The 22,527-nt window shown below is 51.6% G+C and overlaps 1 protein-coding gene across 1 annotated transcript; it reads right to left on the bottom strand.

Annotated features, from left to right (window-relative positions):
* Positions 1-1,414: 1,414 nt before the first annotated feature.
* Positions 1,415-17,077, bottom strand: Tas1r2 (taste 1 receptor member 2). The gene is made up of 6 exons (XM_036177380.1): positions 16,887-17,077; positions 14,483-14,783; positions 10,554-11,330; positions 8,710-8,919; positions 3,574-3,697; positions 1,415-2,343 (listed from the first exon to the last, which is right to left on the bottom strand). Exons 1-6 carry the CDS (start codon positions 17,075-17,077, stop codon positions 1,415-1,417), a joined length of 2,532 nt encoding a protein of 843 aa, XP_036033273.1.
* Positions 17,078-22,527: the final 5,450 nt, after the last annotated feature.

The raw sequence follows: 22,527 nt of genomic DNA, 5'->3' as shown, positions 1-22,527 counted from the left end.
CTTTGTCCTGGGGCCCCAGCTGTCTTTCCTTCCAGTCTGTGTTCCAATCTTTCCCCATGCTATCCACACCTGGCCCCACCCGCACACTTCTGTCCTATAACCCAGGAGGAAACAGCTCCATCCTCCCAGCTGCTGGGAGACTTATCACTCCCAGAGGAGATTTGAAAAGCCTCCACCCATGTCCTCCAGTGGTGACCCTCAGGAAGCTTGTCCCTCTGTCCTGCCCAAGTACCACCACTCCAATGCTTGCACTCTTGTCTGAGATCTGGGTGCCCCTGAACTGGCCCCTGAGCCCACTCAGGCTCTCTGGAGGGTAATTTGGATCCTCACACTGGAGCTCTGTCTCCTTGGTGAGCATCGAGGGATCAGGCCTGATTCTTGTTATATTATAAACCCTTTATCTGCCCCTCCCCACCCTCAGAAATCAGGCCATGCCTCCTCACAGCTCTCTCTCTCTGGACAGGGCATTGATAAGCAAGCAGTTGATAGCCAGGCCCCAAACATTGAATTGTAACTTCACTTTTGACTAGTGCCTTTCTGCTCTGGGATTTCGGGCACATAGCCTAAGTAACATAGTGGAGAATGTTTCCCCACACATACACCACAGAACAAGGCTTCCAAAGAAGTGAAGGCTTATCCTCTTTGCAGCCCGGCCATGCTCTCTGCGGTGGTTATCTCTCTTGAGGTAGCTCCTCTTGGGACCCACAGGCTCCCTCCAGGCCCCCTCATGACTGTCTATGGCAACCATGCTGTGACTCTCCCCAGATCTCTTCCTGAAGGGTAACTCATGACATCTTCCTTCCTACCAAGCCTGTAACATCTTCCTTTTCTTCAGCCCCCAAACATCAAAATTTGCAACTATGGTTCCCATTTCAGAGGTGGGCAAGTGTAGGCTCAAGGACAAGTTGGCCCAAGGTCACCCAGCAAATGAATGCCCCAACTGAGTCTATGGGCCTTTCCTCGGGGAACCTCTGAAATCAAGAAGGGACATCGATTTCACCCAAGGAAAGTTTATTCATAAGCAATAATGAAGGGCCCATGGTGCCTAGCTGTCCCTTAGAACATAGAAACCTGTGCTTCCCGGGAACTGGAAATGAAGCCCATGGTCGGCCTCACAATGACCAGCCTTGAGTAGGCTGGAAGGCATGAGCCACAGCCTGCAGGTGCTCACTGTGACCACCAGATGGCAGGGGTAGGCTTATAAATCAGACTGTACGTGGAGCCCCATAGGGCAGCTTGGGTGGCTTCTTCCATAAGTGAGCGGCAGCTCAGGGCCAGTGAAACAGCTCATGAGGAGAGAGTGCAGGATGGGTATTTTCAAGTGCTAAGTGGGTAAAAGTGCCCAGACTACAGAAATGGCACAGGAACACCAGTAGCAGGCTGGGGTCTCTGCCCCTGAGGCCGGTGGGCAAGGCTAGCTCTTCCTCATGGTGTAGCCCTGGATCATGCTATTGAAGTAAGCTGGAGTGTTGCGCTCTGGGTAGAAAAGGATCATGTAACACTTGGGGCCAAAGTATCCCAAGCTGATGGCCAGGAAGTTGAGCACAGTGACCAGGAGGTCCATGATGGTGACCAGCACTCCATTGTGGACGGACATGAAGGTGCAGAGGGAGATGGAAGAGGTGAAGGAGAAGGTCATGCTGAGGGTGATGAACTTAGCCTCATTGTAGTTGGTGGGTAACTCCTTGCCCATGTAAGCAAAGCTGAATCCCACCACGGACAGCAGCAAGTCCATGCTGGTGTTGAGCAGTAGCCCATTGCGGTAATTGGGGTGACAGGAGAGGATCACGATGTTAGGGTCCTCAGGGTCAGTCCGGCCAATGGGGTTGATGGTGGTGGCCAGCATGTTGGCCGCCACCAGGGCTACCTTGATGGCCGTGATGAAGGCCACAAAGACATAGGGCCCATGGTAACGCACCCAGAAGCCATAGGCCCGTGGCAAGCGTCTGGCCATCTTGAAGACACACACAATCTGGAAGGAGCGCACAGTGATGCAGGACAGACAGATGGAGAAGCAGACGGTGAAGAAAGCCTGGCGGCAGAAACATGTGAAGACCGTGGGGCGTCCCACGTACACCGGCACCATCCCAAATGCCAGCAGCAGCGGCACCAGCATCAGGAAGCACATGGGGCCACCGGCGGAGCGCACCATGGGTGTCTGGAAATGTCTCCAGAAGATGAGCAGAATGGCCAGTGTGCTGAAGAAGCCTAGGAAAGCCAGTATGGCCACCACGATGGTGGGCGCTTCACGCCACTCCAGGAAGGCCTGCTGCCGCTTGAAGCAAGTGATGGCATTCTTGTGGGACCACATGGAATCCGGGCAAGGCAAACAGTTAAACTCATCTGCAAGAACCCACAGCGACTCTCATCAGCTGGATCCCCACCTGTGAGCTGCTGTATCCTCTGGGCCCTGAGCCAGAGGGAGGCAGAGCCCCCTGCAGCCTCACCTCACAGACAAATGGAACCCAGCTGTGTTAAGTCCTTTTTTCAAAGTCACAGAGCCAGTAAGTTACCAAATAAAGATTCAAACCCAGGTCTCCTTGCTCAGAACCCAATTCTAAGGCCACTCTGTCAAGATATCGCCCCCTAGTGGGAGAAGCCTGCAACCACATCCTCATGGGCCTCATTCTATTAGCGTTTTGGTGTGTGTGTGTGTGTGTGTGTGTGTGTGTGTGTGTATGTGTGTGAGTACATGGGTATACAGGCTAAAAGACAACATCAGTATTATTCCTCAAATGTCATCCTCTCCCTTCCTTCCATCCTTTCTCTCTCTCTCTCTCTCTCTCTCTCTCTCTCTCTCTCTCTTTGTTTCTTTCTTATTGAGACTAGGTCTCCCACTTGCCTGGAACTCAACTAGTCATCTAAACTGACTGGCCAGTGAGCCCAGGGATCCACTTGTCTCAACCTCCCCAGCCCTGGTTCCAAGTGCATCATGCCTGGTTCTGTTTCACATGGACTCTAGGGACCAAACCCATGTCCTTGTATATGCAAGATAAGCTCTTTATGAACCATGTGTCCCCAGCCCCACTGAGAGCTGGACACCGTGGCAGGTACCAGAGATGGAGAGCTCTGGAGCCCAGTAAAGCCTGGCCCTTTCTGCAGGCCACTGACAACTGTGACGGACAGGTTGGCAGAAGCCTTCAACAGACTTGATCAGTGCTTAGTTTTTAATCAATGAGGTCACAAGAAAGCTTTACACTCAAGCCTGAACTGTACTACACTATGTGAATTTTAACACTGGGGTCGGTGTTCTAGAGAGAGTGTCCTTCAAGTGAGAATTCAGTCAGTGGAACTGGGGAGATGGCTCAGTGGGTTAAGTGCTTGGCACACAGTGTGAGGACTGATCTTGACACCCACAGAAACCTGTACTGGGGATTTGGCTTCATGGGAAGCCACAAGAAGCACCAGGCTTGGTCTCTGGCTTTTGGATACTTGCATTCCCTGGGAAGGCCCCGGAGACCCTGGCACAGGGAAGGGACCCCTGAAAACTCCAGGACAGGGTAGGGGTGCTGAGCCATGAACAGAAGCCGAGGTCTGCTGAGGAAGGCCGAGCAGGGGTGGTGGGAGCCGTACCTACAGAGCGGTTGAGGTAGGTGCCTGGTAAGCAGTTCATGCACTCAAAGCAGCAGGTGTGGAGACCCACAGGCTTCTTCATTTGCCCAGGCTGACAGCTCTTGGAACACATGGACATGGGGATCTGAAGGAAGAAGACAAGAGACCCCGAGCCCTCTTCCCCCACCCTCTGAGAGGCCAGTGTTTCCCCCACCTAACAGGATGCTCCTTAGGAGAGGGTGGCCTGGCCCCGTCTGAACTGCTGTTAGAACTGGGTCTTTGCAGGACTCTGTTGGCTTGTCCATCTATGACCTAATCCAACCCATCATCCTCTGGTAAAACACCTAAGCGTTAAGACAGAGACTTCCTGGGGATGTAGACAAGATAGCGTGCAACCCTGGGGGTGCTGGCAGCCATCTTATCACCAAGAGGATATCATGGCCAAAGAAAAACCTGATCTTGGTAGGGAGAATTGAAAGATATCAAGAGATCCTGGATCTCTCCTTGTCTGAACCACCACCATCTGTCCCACTACCCTGCTTTCCTGTCACTTACAGCCAAGACTCCCACTTTCAGGTCCTTCTGAAAAGCAGGGGTCTCAGGTGAACTAGAACACAAGGGCAGTGTTCCTGCCTATTGTCTCTACCTCAGGGGAGCCCAGCACAGAAAGATTGTCAAGCATGGGCTGAATGGATGGATTATACACAGGAAAGGGTAGGTGTGAGGCTGGTGTGGAAGAGAGTGAGGAAGGTATAGTATCTGAGCCCGGTGAGGGGAGCCATGTGTGGCTGGAGCATGGTAGAGGGAGGAGACAGTAAAATACCTCAGGCAGCCACAGCTCTGAGGTGGGTGAGCAGCCGCCAGATCCTGTGGAGATTGTATTTTGTGACCAAGGAAAACCATCTCTTACAGGCATACACAAGAAGGGGCCAGGGCTCAGACCAGGGAGCCCCAGAAGAACCCCTCGACACCAGAGCCCATCTCTTTTTGCCTCTTTCAAATCTGAGGTTTCTGCCTTCATGTCCCCCAACATGCACATACTTTTTTTTTTTTTTTTTTTTTTTTTTGCCAGAGCTGAGGATCGAACCCAGGGCCTTGCTAGGCAAGCGCTCTACCACTGAGCTAAATCCCCTACCCCGCGCATACTTCTTGTAACGGTCATCAGATGACATTTCTAGGTTATTGTCTGGCCTCCACACGTACATACATACCACACACCAGCACACATATGTATGCACACCTGCACACACAAACTCGGGGCAAAAACTGATGCCAGATGCTGGTGTACAGCACTGAAGACTAGTATTTTCATGAATTAGATGGAGAGTTTTAAATACCATGGAGAATACTGAAAGTGCTACACGGGGCGCTTCACAGGGGCGCTTCACGGGGGTGCTTCACGGGGGCGCTTCACGGGGGCGCTTCACTGGGGCACTTCACGGGGGTGCTTCATGGGGGCACTTCACGGGGTGCTTCACGGGGGCGCTTCACGGGGGCTTGGAGAAAAACTGGGCATGGCTGGCTCCCAGCTTGATCGTGGAAAGCCTGAAGTCTTCACAGTAAGAAGACAGAAGAGCAAACTGGGAATCAGCAACTCAGATCCCCAGAGAACTGGGCCATGGAGGCCAGCACAGCCCCCAAAGCGGCAGTCAGGTGCATGAAGAGGGTGTTCAGGAACACACAGAGTGTTCCACTTACTGGTAGGAGAAATAACCCCAGAGAAAGCAATTAAGAAGAAAACTTACCGAGCATTGACTGACTGACTGACTGACTGACTGACTGACTGACTGACTGACTGACTGAGGCTGAATCTTTACTCACTCAGATTAAAAAATAAAACTACAAATAAATAAAATAAAAGATGGAATCTTGAGAGAAACCCAAAAATATTATGAGACCCCCAGAAAAGGAGCATGAAAAACATGTAAGCCTCTGACACAGCAACCAACATATAATACAAGTATAAACACATACACCCCTAGCAAGAGAGACTCCAAATACATAAAGCAAGCAAGAACCAAAGGAAAACAGAGAATGTGTAGTATTCGAAAATGACAGGTGGAAATGTCAACATCATACTTTCAATTAATGCATAGAACTAAACAGAGGATCCACAATGCAGTGGAGAGGTTGGCCAATACCATAAAACAACACACTCTACCAGGACACTCTGCCCAGCAGCAGCAGAGCGCAGCATCCTCTCCAATGTGCATGACCATCTCCCAGGACGGACACTATCCAGGCTTGGCTGTGATGCAAGTTTTAACCAAATTAAAAAGACTGAAATCATGGTAGACATGTTCTCCAAGCACAGAAAAACCAAATGAGATTTTAAAAAAAAGAAAAAGAAGAAGAAGAAGGAGGGGCTGCTTGGAGTTTAAAAGCACTGGCCGCTCTTGCAGAGGGCCCATCCTGGGCTATACAGCAGAACTCAGTATAAGAAAAGCAAAAGGACTGGAGATGTAGCTCAGTTGGTTGAGACTGCCCAGCATTCGTGAAGCCCTGGGTTTGACCCCATCACTCCATAACCCAGAGATGGTAGGACACACCTGCAATCCCAGCTCTCAGGAGGTGGAGGCAGAAGGATCAGATATTCAGTCTCAGTCTCGGTTACATAGTGTATTTGGGTTAGAGACCTTGTCAACAAGGAAGAGAGAAAGGAAGGAAGGAAGAGGAGGAAGGGAGGGAGGCAGAGGAAGTGAAGAAGGAAGAAGGGGAGAGGAAACGGAGGAGGAAGAGCAGGATGTGGCCAGATAGTAGAGCTCTTGCTTAACATGTGGAAGACCCTGGGTTTGATCCCTGTCACTGTAGAGAATACAAACAAACAAATAAATAATAAAGGACCTCAAATCACTGGCATTCACTAGACCAGTGGTTCTCAACCTTCCTAATTCTGTGATCCTTTAATACAATTCCTCATGTTGTAGTGACCCCAACCACAACACTATTTCATCACTACTTCATAACTGTAATTTTGCTACTGTGATGAGTCATAATGTAAATATCTGTTTTCTGATGGTCTTAGGCGACCCCCACAAAGGGTTGAGACCCCCAGCTGAGAACTTCTGCACTAGATTGTAAGAGCTGAGGTCTTAGAGTGGTAGGGTTGGGATTCTTGTCCCCAGTGGGGAGACATATGCAGAGCAAACCACCTGGTTCCTCTGAGGACCCCCCACCGGTGAATGAGAAGGTCCCAGAAGGAGGGAGCTTGGGTTCTCACAAGAAGCTAGGGCATTCAGGGTAGACTGCTAGATGCCTGAGGACAGCCCTATGCCTCTGTCTCCGGGATAACTGCTAAGGTCCATTTACAGCCAGGCGGCTAAGAGCTGGGGACCCTAGGATAGACATCATCTCAAGTAGTCAACCAGAGCAACCAGCAACCTCATGTTAGTGAAAGGGAAGAACTCCAGAGTGGAGGTGGAAGAGAGAGATGGTCACCACCTGTCACTTGCCCACCAAATGCCCCCTTTGCACAGACAGGGCTGCCTGATGCCTTAAAGGCTCTGTGGCCCTCCAGGCTCAGTCAGGACAATGTCATGTAGCCATCACTTGCCAGCACCCTGCCTCAGCTGCCAGGCCGTGCCTTTCACTCTCTACCATGGGGGTGTGGTGTAAGATGTCCACCTGGAGTTGCTAGGCCCTCAGCCACGAGGGACCTGGAAATACAAGGGCTTAGCATACCACAAAGCAACCACGGCCACAGGGGATGAGATCCAGCCAATCCATGCTCTCTCCCTTGGGACACAGCTCGAAGGCAAGTCCTTAGAAGGTGACAGAAAGATGGCCCTCCAGTGGTTCACAGCAGGGTCTGGCTTGAGGGCATTCCCTCAGACTGGTTTCTCCTCTTCCCTCCTGCATGCTTTTCCAACCCCCAATCATGGTACTTGGGGGCATATCTGTAATAATCTATCACACATGACCCTTGCCTCGGGCTCTGCATTTCAGTGGGAACTTACACTGAAGTAAGACCTATGAGATCTTAACGCCTATGACCTGAATATGTAACCCGATTCCGTTACAGGGTCATTGCATATATGATTAAGGAAAAGAATGGTCCCTCATTGGCAAGAACTGTGTTCTTACACAGAGGGGACATGTGGACCCTGACAAGGGCACAAAGACACTGCCAGGTGAAGAAGTTAAAGATCAGAGTGGAGCTCCAGCAAGCCCAGGAGAGCCAGGGAGCTCCAGCAAGCTGCCAAACACCAGGAGAGAGGCCAAGCAGGCTCCTGGCCTCTGTACAGACCAGCAGCACCTCTCCCTCTTCTGCCTCCAGAACCTGAAACAAAGAACTTCTGTGGTTTAAGCTCAAGAAAACAAAGACACCAGCCTGGTTGACTCCACAAGCTCAACACTGAATGACCGGCTATAGCTGGAAGGCTATGTAGAGAAAGCCTCGACTACAGACAAGCTGTGTGGACTTAAGGATGCTACATAACCTCTCTGTGCCTTTGGTGTTCTCATCCACACAATGGGGAGAGCGGTAGCCTCAGTCCCTGTGATGTGTAATCCTAACAACTTGATGAAACTTAGAAACTATGGGGATCACCTCTGGGTGTGTCTGAGATGGTGTCTCTAAAAAGGTTTAGCAGAGGAGGGGAGATCCACCCTGGGTGTGGGCCTATATGCTGGGGTCCTGGGCTGAATAAAATGGAGGAAGCGAGCTGGCTACCAGCCTCCATCTCTCTGCTTCCTGTCTGTGGATATCATGTGACCAGCCACCTTGGGTTCCTTCCCTTCCCCACCATAATGGACTGTGTCCTTAACACACACATACACACACACACACACACACACACACACACACACACACACACACACCCCTCTCGTGCGCCCACCCTGAGCAGAAATAAACCCTTCATTCTTTAAACTGCTCAGTTATTTGGTGGCAGCATCAAGGAAAGTGCCTAATCCCATCACCTCAGGCTGATGTGGGAGTCATGTGCACATCAACACAGGGTTGTAAGCAGAGCCCCGCCCCCAGCCCTCATCTGCTGCAGCTAGAGCACCTTAAACTCCATAGTTCTCAGTTGGCAAAGAAGGACAGGACCCTAGGCCCTACACCCCAAATGGAGACCCCACCGGCCATGGTTGATGCATCTCTGAGGGAGGGCCCTTTTGACAAGCCCCCGGGGAACCACTACCCCCCAAGCTGACCGTGTTGTTGGGGGTGTGCCAGGACACATTGTGGATGTAGGTCATCCTCTGCTGGGTCGGGGAGTAGAAGGCAATGCTTTGGAAGGGATTCTGGCTCAGGTCCCACTGCCACTGGATGATGTCCAAGAACATTGGCATGTCCCCCTGTTGGTCAAAGAAGAGCTGGTTGCCCAGGAGGGTGAAGTTGACGTCCCAGATCTCCCTGAGTAGCTGGAGGGGTCAGAAAGAAGGGAAGCAGAGCTGGCATCAGAGATGGGACCAGACATTTGGGAGTCTACCACCCCTGCACCAGCCCCCAACACCTGTCAAATGTGAGTGTCAAGCTCTGGGGAAGCATCGGTCGGCAGGTAGTAGGTGACTTTGGAACCTGGTGTGCCTGGAGCTAGGCCTTATCCCTGCCACACTCCTGAAGCTTTGGGCCTCTTGCTCAACCTCTCTGGACTCCAATTTCTTTTCTGCAAAATGGAGGCCACATTAGAAACTTAGAATGCAGGCTAGAGAGCTAGCTCAGCCATTAAGAGCACTGAGTGTTCTTCCAAGGACCTAGGTTCAATTCCCAGTACCCATATTGCTGCTCACAACCACCTGTAACTCCAGCTCCAGGGGATCCAACGCCCTCTTCTGGCCCCCATGGGCACTGCACACATATGGTACATATACATAACACATGGGCAAACACTCATATAAATAAAAATTAAGGGGCTGGAGAGATGGCTCAGCGGTTAAGAGCACTGGCTGTTTTTCCAGAGGTCCTGAGTTCAATTCCCAGCAACCACATGGTGGCTCACAACCATCTGTAATGAAATCTGGTGCCCTCTTCTGGCTGCAAGCATGCATGTAGGCAGAATACTGTATACATAATAAATAAATAAATCTTTTTAAAAAAATAAAATAAAAATTAAGAAAAAAACTTAAAATAGTAGCAGAGAATATTGCTTTTTCACCTTCCCCTCCCTAGAAGTCATCTGGGGTGTCCCTCGGGGGTTCTCTCCACTGCAAATATCATCTGGAATTTTCCCTGCACTCAGTCCTTCCCATTCTCCCACACCATAGGGTCAGCTCTTTCGGAGTTCATCTCCCCACACTGGTGCTGGCCAGAATGTGCTCTGAACAGAGCAGCCCAGGCCTGAATTGCAGAACTCGCTCTGCCCTTAGTTGGCTTTGTAACTCTGGCTCCCTGTGCCTCAGTCTCCGTAGGTGTGAAAGAACCATCACAATGCATCCTAGCGGGCACCTGGCAAGCGGGGCAGCACCGCTCTGAATGGTGACACTGGCTACCAGAGTCTCAGTACTCAAGAGTCAAATCCGGCTGGTAGCCAAATGCCTTTCAAAGAACTGTGCATTTCAGAATGTAAGTACTTAGAGCAGTGGGACTAAGCTCTGAGGATATGTGACGGAGACATGTGGCTGAGATAGAACAAAGCTGTGTTGTTGTGTTGATGTACCCGTGGGGGTGTGTGTGTATATAGTGTATATGTCGGTGGTGGGGAGAGCATGCCTGTGCACCAGCACAGAGCCCAGAGGAGGACATCAAGTGTCCTGCTCTGTCACTGTCCACCTTATTCCCTTGAGACAGAGTCTCTCACTGAACCTGGAGCTTTAGTTGGCAGCTGGCGAGCCCAGCAATCCTTCCATCTCTACCCTCCCCAGCACTGGGGTTACAGGCATACACAGTCAAGTCCAGCTTTTTACACGGGTTCTGGGGATTTGAACTCAGACCTTTGTGCTTGCTAGGCATCTGGAAGTATGGGAATGCCCTGTGGCCTCCCATCCCCCTTTGCCCAGACCCTGAGTCCCTGAGCACGGGAATGGTGGAGTCGGTCCCTGCACAGTTAGGCCCTCACCTCCCATGGGTAGACCACTTCCTTGGTACAGCCGATCTGGTTGCAGTGGAGGAGCCTGTGCAGGGCATGGGCCACCGCGTAGACTGCCGAGTACACACTGTAGACCACACGCTCCCCAGAAAGCATAAGGACGTTGCTGTAGGACTCGGTGATATTCAAACAAGCATCACAGTCCTGGTTGCACGTGGCCCGTGGGCTGGTCTTGTTGGGTATGGGTTGCGTCGCCTTGGTATGGCGCACTCGGAACTTGCTAAAGCCAGGGATGGAGACCCTCTGGATGGTGATGCCCAGGAAAGTGCCCGTGTGGCGCAGCCCTGTAAGGTTGTGCAGAACTGGGTCGATAGACCAGGACTCGGAGGCGATCCACACGAGGCCGGTGAAGTTCCAACGCAGCACCTCCCGGAAGAAGTTGTGCAGGGCCAGCTCTGGCGAGAACACCACCACGACACGTGCTGTGGTCCGCTGCAGCTTGTCCAGAATGTTGTCCAGTTGGCTCTGCTCATCAGGCCCCACGCCCTGGCTGGGTTCGGGTGTGGGCAGAACCTCCTGGAAAGCAATGCAGATGTCACCTGTTCTGATCAGACGCTGGCTCAGCAGCTGGCCATTCTCCCGGCCATAGTCATCGTTGCTCACCAGTACCACAATCCAGTTCCAATGAAAGTGAGTCATCAGTTGCACCATGGCCTCGATGTGATGGCTGGCACTGGGCACTGTGCGCAGCATCGAGGGGAAGCGCCGCTTGTCCCGCAGCTCGTCGGAGATGGCGCTGTATGTGACCTGCCGGAGTGAGGTATTAGAGGAGGCACTCCACCTGACATTATCACCCTGGTGACATATGGGGACACATACATGCCCAGGGATGGGTTTACATTAGCATCATCATGGCTGCCTTAGTAATATGAGACCCTACTATGCACTATGACTTGTCTAAGTGACCCACATCAGTCTCCTTGTGTGTCACATCCTGGCTAGGTGGTACACATCTGTCTCCTTCCCACCACTTAGGAACCCAGACTGAGCTCCTACCGTAGCACATGCCATTTTCATCCTCACAGGGCATTCCAGCCTCACCACTGGCCACATGTCTTCCTAGATGCCATATGAGCCTTTGTTCCCCTCACTGGTTACTCCATCTCTTTGTCATGCTCCCTTCCCTCTGCTGTAACCTCACAGTCTCAGTGCACCCCTAAGTGCAGGCTCCCAGCCTGGTTTCTCCTCCACCACCCTCATCTGCCTTACAACTCCCATTCAGCCTTTTGTGTAAACATCGTTTCAAGCCAGAGACACCATCATCCAGCTCTGGCTCCAACCTCCCTCCTGAACCTCAGGGGTGGACTTGAAAATGTCCACCTCCTATCTGGAGCTTGACCTTTCCCATCCCAGACTCTGGCTCTTCTCTGAGTCCATCCAGCATCTTCCCACCTGTCCATAAGTGTTAGGAGCATGAACATCTTTTTGTTCATGGATCATTAGAGAAACCAGGAGTGTTAATCACATAGGAGTATCTTCTCAATGGGCGAGATCAAATGAAATACCTCCAGCAAGCTGAGTGGATTTTGTTAACGACTTGATGACCTCTTTGCTATCTGTGGAGGCAGACCTCACCCACCTTTTGCTGTAGAGGAAGATCTCACCCAAATCCCCCAGAATGTCTTTGCCAGACTCTTCCTCCCTAGCTCCCAGTTAATAGAAGCCACCCTTAGGGGAGAAGTCACATGTACTGCTGACCTCTATGTTATCTGTCAGAGAGCACACTAGATTCTAGGACTTTTAGCTAGAACCTACCATCATGGTCACAGGTACGTTGTAAAAGAGTTTCTATGTAGTTACACCTTAAGCTTTATTGTGAATCTGGGATGGGAATGATTGTTGCCTGGAAACTTTCCCTGAATCCTATTGTGTTTTAAATATACTGACAATGAACCACCTGGCACCAGACTTCCTGGAGTCTGATCCAAGTTGAGGAAGTCAGTCTACACGGGATTTACATTCTCATCTCTGCCTGCATGGACACCTGCAGGGTCCCCCTCACCTAGGGAATCCACCCCTTGCAGTTTTCAGGCCAAAAGCTTCGGTGGCATCTTTGGCCTTCTGCACACACCACATACTCATCAGCCAGTCTTTTCAGTTACCCCTGGGGATACCCACCGGTCGCCGACCTCCCTACTCCATCTCAGCACCATCCTCGTGGCCTCTGCCTCCCTTTCCTCCTACATTCCTCCAGGCCCAGGCTCCGCTCATCCTCTTCTGTAAGCCCATCAGGTGTCTCTTACCATCACACGTGCCAACCTCCTAGAATGCCCTCCTCCTGGCTGCTTGCATAGCTCTCCTAAGCCCTGGAGCCTTTGTCCTGTGGTCAGCAAACCCACCTGATCGCCACGCTGAAAAGTCCAGTTGTCTCAAACCTGCCTCAGTCTCCACCCTGGCTACTCTGCCTTTTACCCACAGCACTCATGACATTGTGCATCCCTCATTTATCTGTGCGTATCATCTATCCTCCCGTAGGAGACAGACTGCAGGCAGGCAGGGATTTGTGCTTGGTTCCCAGGTGTTTCCCTAGCACCCACAACCATCCCTGGCATACAGTAGGTGCTCAAGGGATGAGCTCAGTCCTGGACCAGACTAACATCAAAATGTTAGTACATAGTTAGCACCTACCATGTGTCTGACCCTGTTCTGGGTACTTTACAAGGTAAGAGCCACAGCAGCAAGTCCAATACTTGCGCCAGCCTACTGTGTGCCAATCTGATCTTTAGTTAGTATTCTACAGCTGTGCTGGACTGGGCACTTTCACCCATGTGGCTGGTGACAGATGAACAGCAGTCAGAGCTTTGCAAGATGGCTGAGAAGGAAAAGGCATTTGCCGCCATGCCCGAGGATGAGCTCATTCTTCCAAGATCCACTTGGTGGAAGGAGAGAATCAGCCTCCACAGACTGTTCTCTGACCCCCACACACGTGCCATAATACGTGCGTGTATTCTCGCCCCAAAAGTAAATGAAGATGTGACCCAAACAACTCAAAAGATGCCAGGCATGGCAGGGCACTCCTTTAGTCTCAGCACTCAGGTAGCAGAAGCAGGTGAAGCTCTGTGAGTTTGAAGTGCCAGCCTGATCTAGGACATCCAGGGCTATGTAGAGAGACCCCATTCTCATGCCCCACCCCACCCCCAAATTTAAATTTTAAGTGAGACTATCAGCACTTTTTGGGGTGTACATGTGTGTGTGCATGATATGTGTGTGCATGTGTGTATGCACGCACATGTGTTGAGCATGTGTGTATGGGTTCATGTGCACATGTACAGAGGCCAGAAGGCAGCGTAGGTGTCTTCCTCAATCACTGTCCACCCTGTTTTTGGAGATAAGGCCTCTCAGTGAATCTGGAGCTCACTGAGCAAGTCTGGCCATCCAATGAGCTTAGGGAATCCTGTCTCCATCCATCCCCAGCCCCCGGTGCTGGCCTTGGTGTTTTATGTGGGTGCTGAAGATCCAAACTCAGGTCCCCATGCTTGCACAACAAACACTTTACCAACTGAGTCATCTCCCCAGGCCCTGGTGGCACTCCTTGAGGGCCTACTATGAGTCAGGTTTTGTGCTAGGCAATTGAGCAAGCTAATTCTGAGTGCTCTTTGTTCTCACTCCTGAGAAAGACGCAGTTGGTGGGAACTATAGCATTACAGACCACCTACTGTGTGCTGAAAACTCCTTCATGTTGACCACTTCAACCCACAGAAAGTCCTGGATGGAGCTTCATCAGCCCACTTCACAGATGGGGAAACTGAGGCTCAGAGGGTGAAGAGATTCACCACAGGCTCCAGTGAGTCAGCCTGCCTCCTATGCTTGAACTGCTGCCTGCCCCGCTCATGTTCATGGCTGACAGGGAAGAGCTCCTCACCCTCACCGCCCCCCCCCCCACATCTCCCAGGAATCACCTGTGGAACGAGGAAATGGGAGAGGATGTTGGACACAGTGATGGCAGACTCAGAGTTGTCTGGGCCAATGACAGCCACCACGTGGGGCATATAGTGGCTGTAGTCTTGGAGGATGGGCAGGAATTCATCATCCTGTGCCAGGAAGTAGAGCCCAGGATGGACATTGTTGGAGTGGTAGCACACATCCACCATCTCGTAGCCAAGCAGCACGCCTGGTAGCAGAGTGCTGCAATTGTTGATCTCCTCCACAGCGAAGCGCATGGCCTGCATGAGGTTGTAGCCCAGCACCTTCATGTCGTACCTGCAGGGTCACACACTGTGAGGGCGGGTCCACGGGGAGGGGAGGGCCACACCGTGAGGGCGGGTCCACGGGGAGGGGAGGGCCACACCGTGAGGGCGGGTCCACGGGGAGGGGAGGGGCTCACACTCTGAGGGCGGGTCCACGGGGAGGGGAGGGCCACACCGTGAGGGCGGGTCCACGGGGAGGGGAGGGGCTCACACTGTGAGGGCGGGTCCACGGGGAGGGGAGGGCTCGCACTGTGAGGGCGGGTCCACGGGGAGGGGAGGGCCACACCGTGAGGGCGGGTCCATGGGGAGGGGAGGGGCTCACACTGTGAGGGCGGGTCCACGGGGAGGGGAGGGCTCGCACTGTGAGGGCGGGTCCACGGGGAGGGGAGGGCCACACCGTGAGGGCGGGTCCATGGGGAGGGGAGGGCCACACCGTGAGGGCGGGTCCACGGGGAGGGGAGGGGATTGTGATGATGATGATGGTGGTGCTGGCGATAATGATGGTTTCCCACACAGGAAAGCTTGACAAGGAGTATTACAGAAGATTCTGGCATTTACCACATCCTTGTCAGCACTGTCCCTGTGACCACACTGTGAGTCCTGTGATCTCTACCATTGTCCACCCATCATTGCCCATACTGATCTCCTCCACATTGCCATCCCCACTGTCACCATCATCTCTCCCTGTCCCAGCACCACCACCACCATCACTACATCTTACCATCACCGACAATGACACCATCACCACCACTGCTACCATCACTGCCACTATACCACCATCGCCACCAATACCACTGTCGGTAACACCATTACCACTGTTACTGTTATTTCTACCACTACACCATCCCTCACAACAACCACTACCACCATCGCCACCAATACCACCACCATCACTAATAGCACCACTACCACCATCACTACCATATGCCATCACTACTACTACACCACTATCACCACCATCATCATCATCACTACCACTACATCATCACCAGCATTACTGCCACAACTGCTGTCATCGCTAACATCATCACCAGCACCACTACTATACCATGACCACTACCACCATCACCACCATAAGCACCATTATTATAACTAACAGTCACTATCAACACCACCACCAATACCATCAATACCAACACCACCATCTTTAAAACAAAACAATAACCATCAACACCACCATTACCAATACCAATACCGCCATCATGACTGCCATCACCACCATCACTATAACTACTACAACCACTACCACCTCACCTCCACCATCCTTGTACCCATTTAACTACCACCATTATTGCTGCAGTCAACATTATTAGTGCCATTACCATGTCGCTGCCACTGGTACTGTCGATCATTACAGACATCATCATCATCATCATCATCGTCATCGCAGGCATCAATAAACCTAGCACCATGCTCGGTGCCATCACTACACCATCCTCACCAGCCTCAAGTCCGCACACCATCCTCCTCATTGTCATCTAAGTGGGGAATCCCCACAGTCAACCCTTGGTCAGCCTCTCCTCTCTCCCTCCCTCTTTCCCATCTCCCGGAATGTTTCACCTCCTGATCAAGGTCAGGATGGCTCCAGTGTGCACTCAGTCTCTAAATGGTGCTGTCACCCCAAATGGCTCATGGAGGGAGAAGGAGGACTCTCCAAGCCTGGAGCACTCCCTGTCTCCCCAGCCACAACCTTGGAAACTGCAAAGCTCTCCTCAGTGTCCTGTGTCTGAACTCAATACTCAAATACTACCACGCAGAGCCTGGCATCTAGACAAGGCTTTGACATGGTCTTACTGGGGCTCCCACAGGTAGTGGAGGATGGCTTTGGTGGTGACCCTTTGAGCTTAAACATCATGTCTTTCCAGGGATGTAACAAGGGGTAATCCAGATCTCAGGATTACAAACACAACTGCTTGGAATTTCAGCAACACAGATCGTGCAGGGGGTGGGGGGCACTGGAGACTAGCAGGCTGGATCTAGGATTGGGGGGTTGGCAAAGAATGAGAAGCATTCTGGGCCTTGTCCCGGCCTTCCGAGGACTCTGCTTTCCCCGACCCTGACTCCATGCCTTGCCCCCCACCACCACCACCACCTGCAGCTTCATATGGAGACTCACTCATTGCACTTGGGCACCTGCAGGTAGCTGAGGTGGGAGATGCTCTTCACATTGGCATGGAGAGAAAAGAGGCCACCCAGGAGATAGTCCCCAGCCAGGTGGAAGTCGGAGTTCTCTACCAGCTGGACTGGCTTAGTCAGAACATGTAGTAAGAGAAACAGCAAGTGGAGTGTCCTTGCCTGGGACCCCATGACAGCGAAGTGATGCTTTAGGAGATGCCCCTACCTCACTGCGGAGCCTGTCACCCCACACTGAGATTTGCACAGACATTTACATAGTGATGATCCTGCCTGGGGACAGGTGGACAGCTGTAAGGGCTCTGGGGAAGGAACAGACACCGGGGCAGGATACAGTTCTGGGGCCCAGTGGGGCCTGCACACCACAGGAGGACAAAGCGTCTTCATGATGTGGCCACACCCAGCCTTCTGCACGAGCTCATACCTGTGTGGCCTCTGGCTGTGAAGGTGACAATCAGCCGTAGTGGACATGCAAAGCAGATAGAGAAGGCAGAGAGGATGGCCATGGGCACAGTGAGCCCAGCCTGGTCCATTGGCTTGGCATCTCCTTTGGCACACAAAGAGAAGAAATAGGCATACCAGTTGGCATGCCCAATGGATAGAAGGGGCTGGGGTAGAAATTAATGGCTGCCCAAGCACCTTTCCCCACCATCTCCCACTCTGCACCCTCACGGTCCTTATACCCTTTCTTGTCTCTAAAGTTCTGGTCTCCACCCCTACCCTCCTCCTGGACACACTGGGTACTGCACTAGCTTAGGGTGCTGATGGGTGGGCCTTCCTCAAGGCAGGGTCCACAAGCCAGTCTACCTTGTTCGGACGCTGGGCAGGGACTACTGGAGAGGTCTGCACTGGTTGCCCCCAGGCTGGGCCTCCACAACTCCTCATTCAGCCTCATGGGATGTTAGAAGACATCTCTAGAGTGGCTGGGTACGGTGGTGTAGGGCTGGCATCCAACACGCAGGAGGTGGAGCCTTGGCTATACAGGGCGCTGGTTAGACACCAGCTACAGTTATCTGTGAAGAGGGACCTCATCTGTGGAATTGCCTCCATCACACTGGCCTGGGGGCAGACCCCTAGAGGGATTTTCTTGATTAATGGTAGATGTGGCAGGGCTCAGCTCACGGTGGGAGGCGCTACCCCTGAGCAGGTGGTTCTGGGGTATGACAGCAAACTGAGTGAGCCGTGGGTAGCAAGCCAGTAAGCATCACTCCTCCACAGCCTCCACTTCAGCTCCTGCCTTAATGCCCCTCCATGATGGAGTACAACCTATAAGCCGAAAAGAATCACTTGCTTCCCAAGTTGCTTTAGGTCCATATTTTATCACAGCAACAGAAAGCTAACCAGGACAGTGAGTTTGGGGCCAGCCTGAGCTAACTGAGACCTTCTGGAAAAAAAAAAAAGTCTAAAAAAATCTGAAGAGAATGAGTGGAGCACTCTGTAGACATGGGATGCTCCCTGCATGGGGATGAGAGCATCACTCCCCATCCTCATCTCTAAGCACTTCCCCGCTCCCATTCCCCACCTCCGTTTCTCATCCATGAAAGGTAGATAAGCCCACTGCAATGGGCTTATCACAGGTTGCAATGGCCTAGACTAACTGGCGGGATCATGGGGCCCATAAACAGGTCCCTGTCCCCACTGAGTGTGCAGCCTCCAGGACAGATACTGAGGCTGAATGGTCCTCACTCACCAAGCATCCCGCGCTGCAGGCTGCCCCCCCCAGAACTTTGTCCCTCAAATGTTTCATTTGGTCCCCAACTGCTGAGAAATGTCAAACTTGAAGAGTCAGAGCTGAGACTCCACCCTGGGCAAGAAGCTGCACAGGGGTGCCATGGTTTTACACCCAGGGATGTAAGCCGAAGCTTGGCCATTTCCTCTTGTGTTGGTATCCTGTCACTCACCTGTCCTTCACTGTCCTCATCAGGGAAATGGGTGGGATAGGATATACTCAATGAGCTATGATGAAAGGTGGGATCAAATTTTTTTTTCTAATTAACTTACTGTGTGTGCACACACATACACACTCGAACATGCTAGGGTGATGGAGGTCAGAGAACAAGTTACAGGAGTAGGTTCTTGTCATCTACCATAAGACTCGGGGTGGTGGCAAGTGCCTTTACCCTCTGAACCATCTTGCCAGCCCAAGGCTCAATTCTCTAAAGCCCTCAGTCCAGTGCCAGACACACAGCCTGTGCTCTAGACCAGCCTGGCCTCGGCTCTCTGTACCCTGGCATGACGGAGACACTGGACTGACACACAGACTAAGGAAATGAAGACAGGATCGGCTGAAGGGAGCAGGTGTGGACCCTGCCATTTCCTCAGCCCCATCCTGCTGAAGCCCCGGTCACAGCATCCAGGAGGGAGCAGATGGTCCCTCATTTCCTTAGAACATATGCTTGAGTGACAGTGTGTGCAGCAGTGGCAGCAGGGACGTCCGGCCACAGTCAAATGGTCCCTGTTCAGGCTCAGGGCTGGGGCTGGGGCCCTGGCCACAGCAGGGAAATGAAGGGGCTCTGTGGGTGACCGCAGACATGGGAACTGACAGTATTGACCATGCAAAGCCTCAGGAACCCAAACGGGGAGCGTGGCCTTGAGATCCAGCAGCCCCAAGCCTAAGGGAACACTGATGGCTTTGAGTCCCTGCAGTTAAAAAGGAGACATCATGGGAGGGTCATCTAGAGACAGTGACAGAAGAGTCGAGAAGCCAGTGACATTATGGAGAAGACTGCCAAGAATACCAACTTGTAATCAAATCTGCCTTCCACTGTCCCCACTACCTCTGACCTCCATAAAGGCCTGGTATGGTCACTGGGAGAGAGGAGCTTCCAGAGGGCTGGGGTAGGGCTCAGTGGTAGAGCACTTGCTCGTCATGTGCTAGAGTCCAGGGTCCATCTTCGGAACTGTAAAAGCTACTCGGTATGCCCCTGAGTAATTGGCATCATTCATTCAAAAACATAAACAGAGCTAAAAATGCCATCCTTCCCTTCTGTGAGTCACAGCCAGGGCATCCACGTTACTTCCATGTAGAAGGGAGCTACTGTGGCCAACCAGCTGGAACCCAGAGCTTTGTACATGGGCAGGGTCCCTCACTGGCTCCTTCCAGCAGGAATCAGCAGCTGCTCTGAGGGTTAGCGGAATGGGTCTCCCCAAGGAGGTACATCACCAGATTCGGACACAGGAGTACAGCAGAGACATATCTGGGGTCACTTCCCAGCTACACCACTCTCCTGGCGTGGTGGTTTGAAAGAAAATGGCCCCCAAAGGGAGTGGCACTATTAGGAGGTGTGGCTTTGTTGGAGTAGCTATGGCCTTGTTAGAGGAAGTGTGTCACTGTGGGGGTGGGCTTTGAGGTCCCATATATGCTCAAGATACCACCCAGTGAGACGGACCATTTCCTTTTGCCTGCAAGGCATAGGACTCTCAGCTTCTTCTCCAGCACATTTCTGCCTGCATACCCCCACATCCCACCATGAAGATACTGGACTGAGCATCTAAAACTGTAAGCAAGCCACCACAATTCAATGTTTTCTTTGTAAGAGTTTCCATGGTCATGGTGTGTGGTGATATTGTGTTCCCCAATATATTGTGCACCCTAATAAACTTATCTGAGGTCAGAGAACAGAACAGCCACTAGATATAGAGGCCAGAAAATGGTGGCACACACACCTTTAATTCTAGCATTCTGAAGGCAGAGATCCATCTGGATCTCTGAGTTCAGAGCCACACTGGAAACAGCCAGGCATGGTGACTCACGCCTTTAATCCCAGGAAGTGATGGCAGGAAGCAGAAAGGTATATAAGGTGTGAGGACCAGGAACTAGAGCCTGGTTAAGCTTTTAGGCTTTTAGCAGCAGTTCAGCTGAGATTCATTCTGGATGAGGACTGAGAGGCTTCCAGTTTGAGGAAACAGGATTGGCTGAGAAGTTGGCAAGGTGAAGTTAGCTGTGGACTGTTCTGTTTCTCTGATCTTTCAGTGTTCACCCCAATACCTGGCTCCCTGGTTTGTTTTTTATTAATAAGACCTTTTAAGAATCATGCTACAATGGTGTCTCTTCATAGCAATAGAAACCCTAACTAAGACAGCTGGGAAGTACTATGTCAGCTCTGCCTCAGTTTCCCCATCTGTAAAAAAGGAGTGAGACTGTACTTGCTAGTGGGGGCTGAGAGTACAGAGACACATAGAGTCCTTGATATGTGTATTAGCCAAGGTTTTCCAGGAACACAGAATCCATGGGGTACAGAAAGGGGAAAGAGGAAAATATGTATGAGGAGACAGATGGAGGGAGGGTGAGGCCTGGGAAGAACTGTCTCCAGAGGGTAGTCTAATGGCAAATTTCCTACCTGGGTGAGCTCATCCACTGTTCTATTTTAGCATTCAACTGATCAGACAAGGCCCATTCACACTATGAAGAATCTGCTGTGCTTCCTAAGTCAGGCATGGAGACACATGCCTATAAACCCAGCACTCAGGAGGCGGAGGCATCCAGATTCGAGACTAATCTGGACTACATAAAAAGACCATTTCTCATTTATTTACACTTTGGGGCTGGAAAGATGGCTCAGTGGTTAGAGTGCTCACTGCCCTACCAGACAACTAGAGTTTGGACCTGAGCACCCACATTGCACAGCTCACAAATGCTTCTAACACCAGTCCCAACTGTTTTAATCTCCCCTTTTGGCCTCTCTGGGCACCAGTACACACGTGCGTACATACAAGCACACAAATACACATAATAAAAATGTAAAAGCCCACTAATTTAAATCTTACTTTCATTCTAAAGACTGTCATAGAAACTTGCACAATGGTTGACCAGGTCTCTGGGGACTACGGCCCAACAAGATGGACACAAAATTAACCACCACAGCACACAGTGGTAGAACACTGGGTAAACAAGTAACACATCTGAGCACTTGTCTTACGCTGTCTGGAATCCATATGGAGTGGCTCACTTGACCCTCTGCATACACAAGGGAATCCACCATTTTAGAGCTGGAGAGATGGAAGGTAAAGGAATTTGCATAATTTCCTGGTGATCACCTTGGTGGGAGACAGAAAGCTGTGGTAATATTGTGTTCCCAAAAAATATTGTGCACCCTAATAAAATTATCTGGGGGTCAGAGAACAGAACAGCCACTAGATACAAAGGCCAGAAAATGGTGGCACACATGCCTTTAATCCATCACTTGGGAGGCAGAGATCCATCAGATTGTCTGTGATTTCAAAGCCACACTGGAAACAGCCAGGCATGGTGACACACACCTTTAATCCCAGTAAGTGATGGCAGAAAGCAGAAAGGTATATAAGGCATTAGGACCAGGAACTAGAGCTGGTTAAGCTTTTAGGCTTTTAGCAGCAGTTCAGCTGAGATTCATTCTGGATGAGGACTCAGAGGCTTCCAGCCTGAGGAAACAGGATCAGCTGAGGAACTGGCAAGGTGAGGTGGCTGTGGCTTGCTCTGTTTCTCTGATCTTCCAGCATTCACCCCAATATCTGGTCCTGGGTTTGTTTTTATTAGTAAGTACCTTTAAGATTCATGCTACAGAAAGCCATGATCTAAATCCAGATTTTAGACCGGGCTCCAGGTCTCCCTCCAGCAGGGACTCCCCAGCCTCAGAGCCCCCTTA

This window comes from Onychomys torridus, chromosome 2, assembly GCF_903995425.1.
Source record: "Onychomys torridus chromosome 2, mOncTor1.1, whole genome shotgun sequence".
NCBI classification, from domain to species: Eukaryota; Metazoa; Chordata; class Mammalia; order Rodentia; family Cricetidae; genus Onychomys; species Onychomys torridus.
This window is presented reverse-complemented; position numbering and strand designations above follow the sequence as displayed.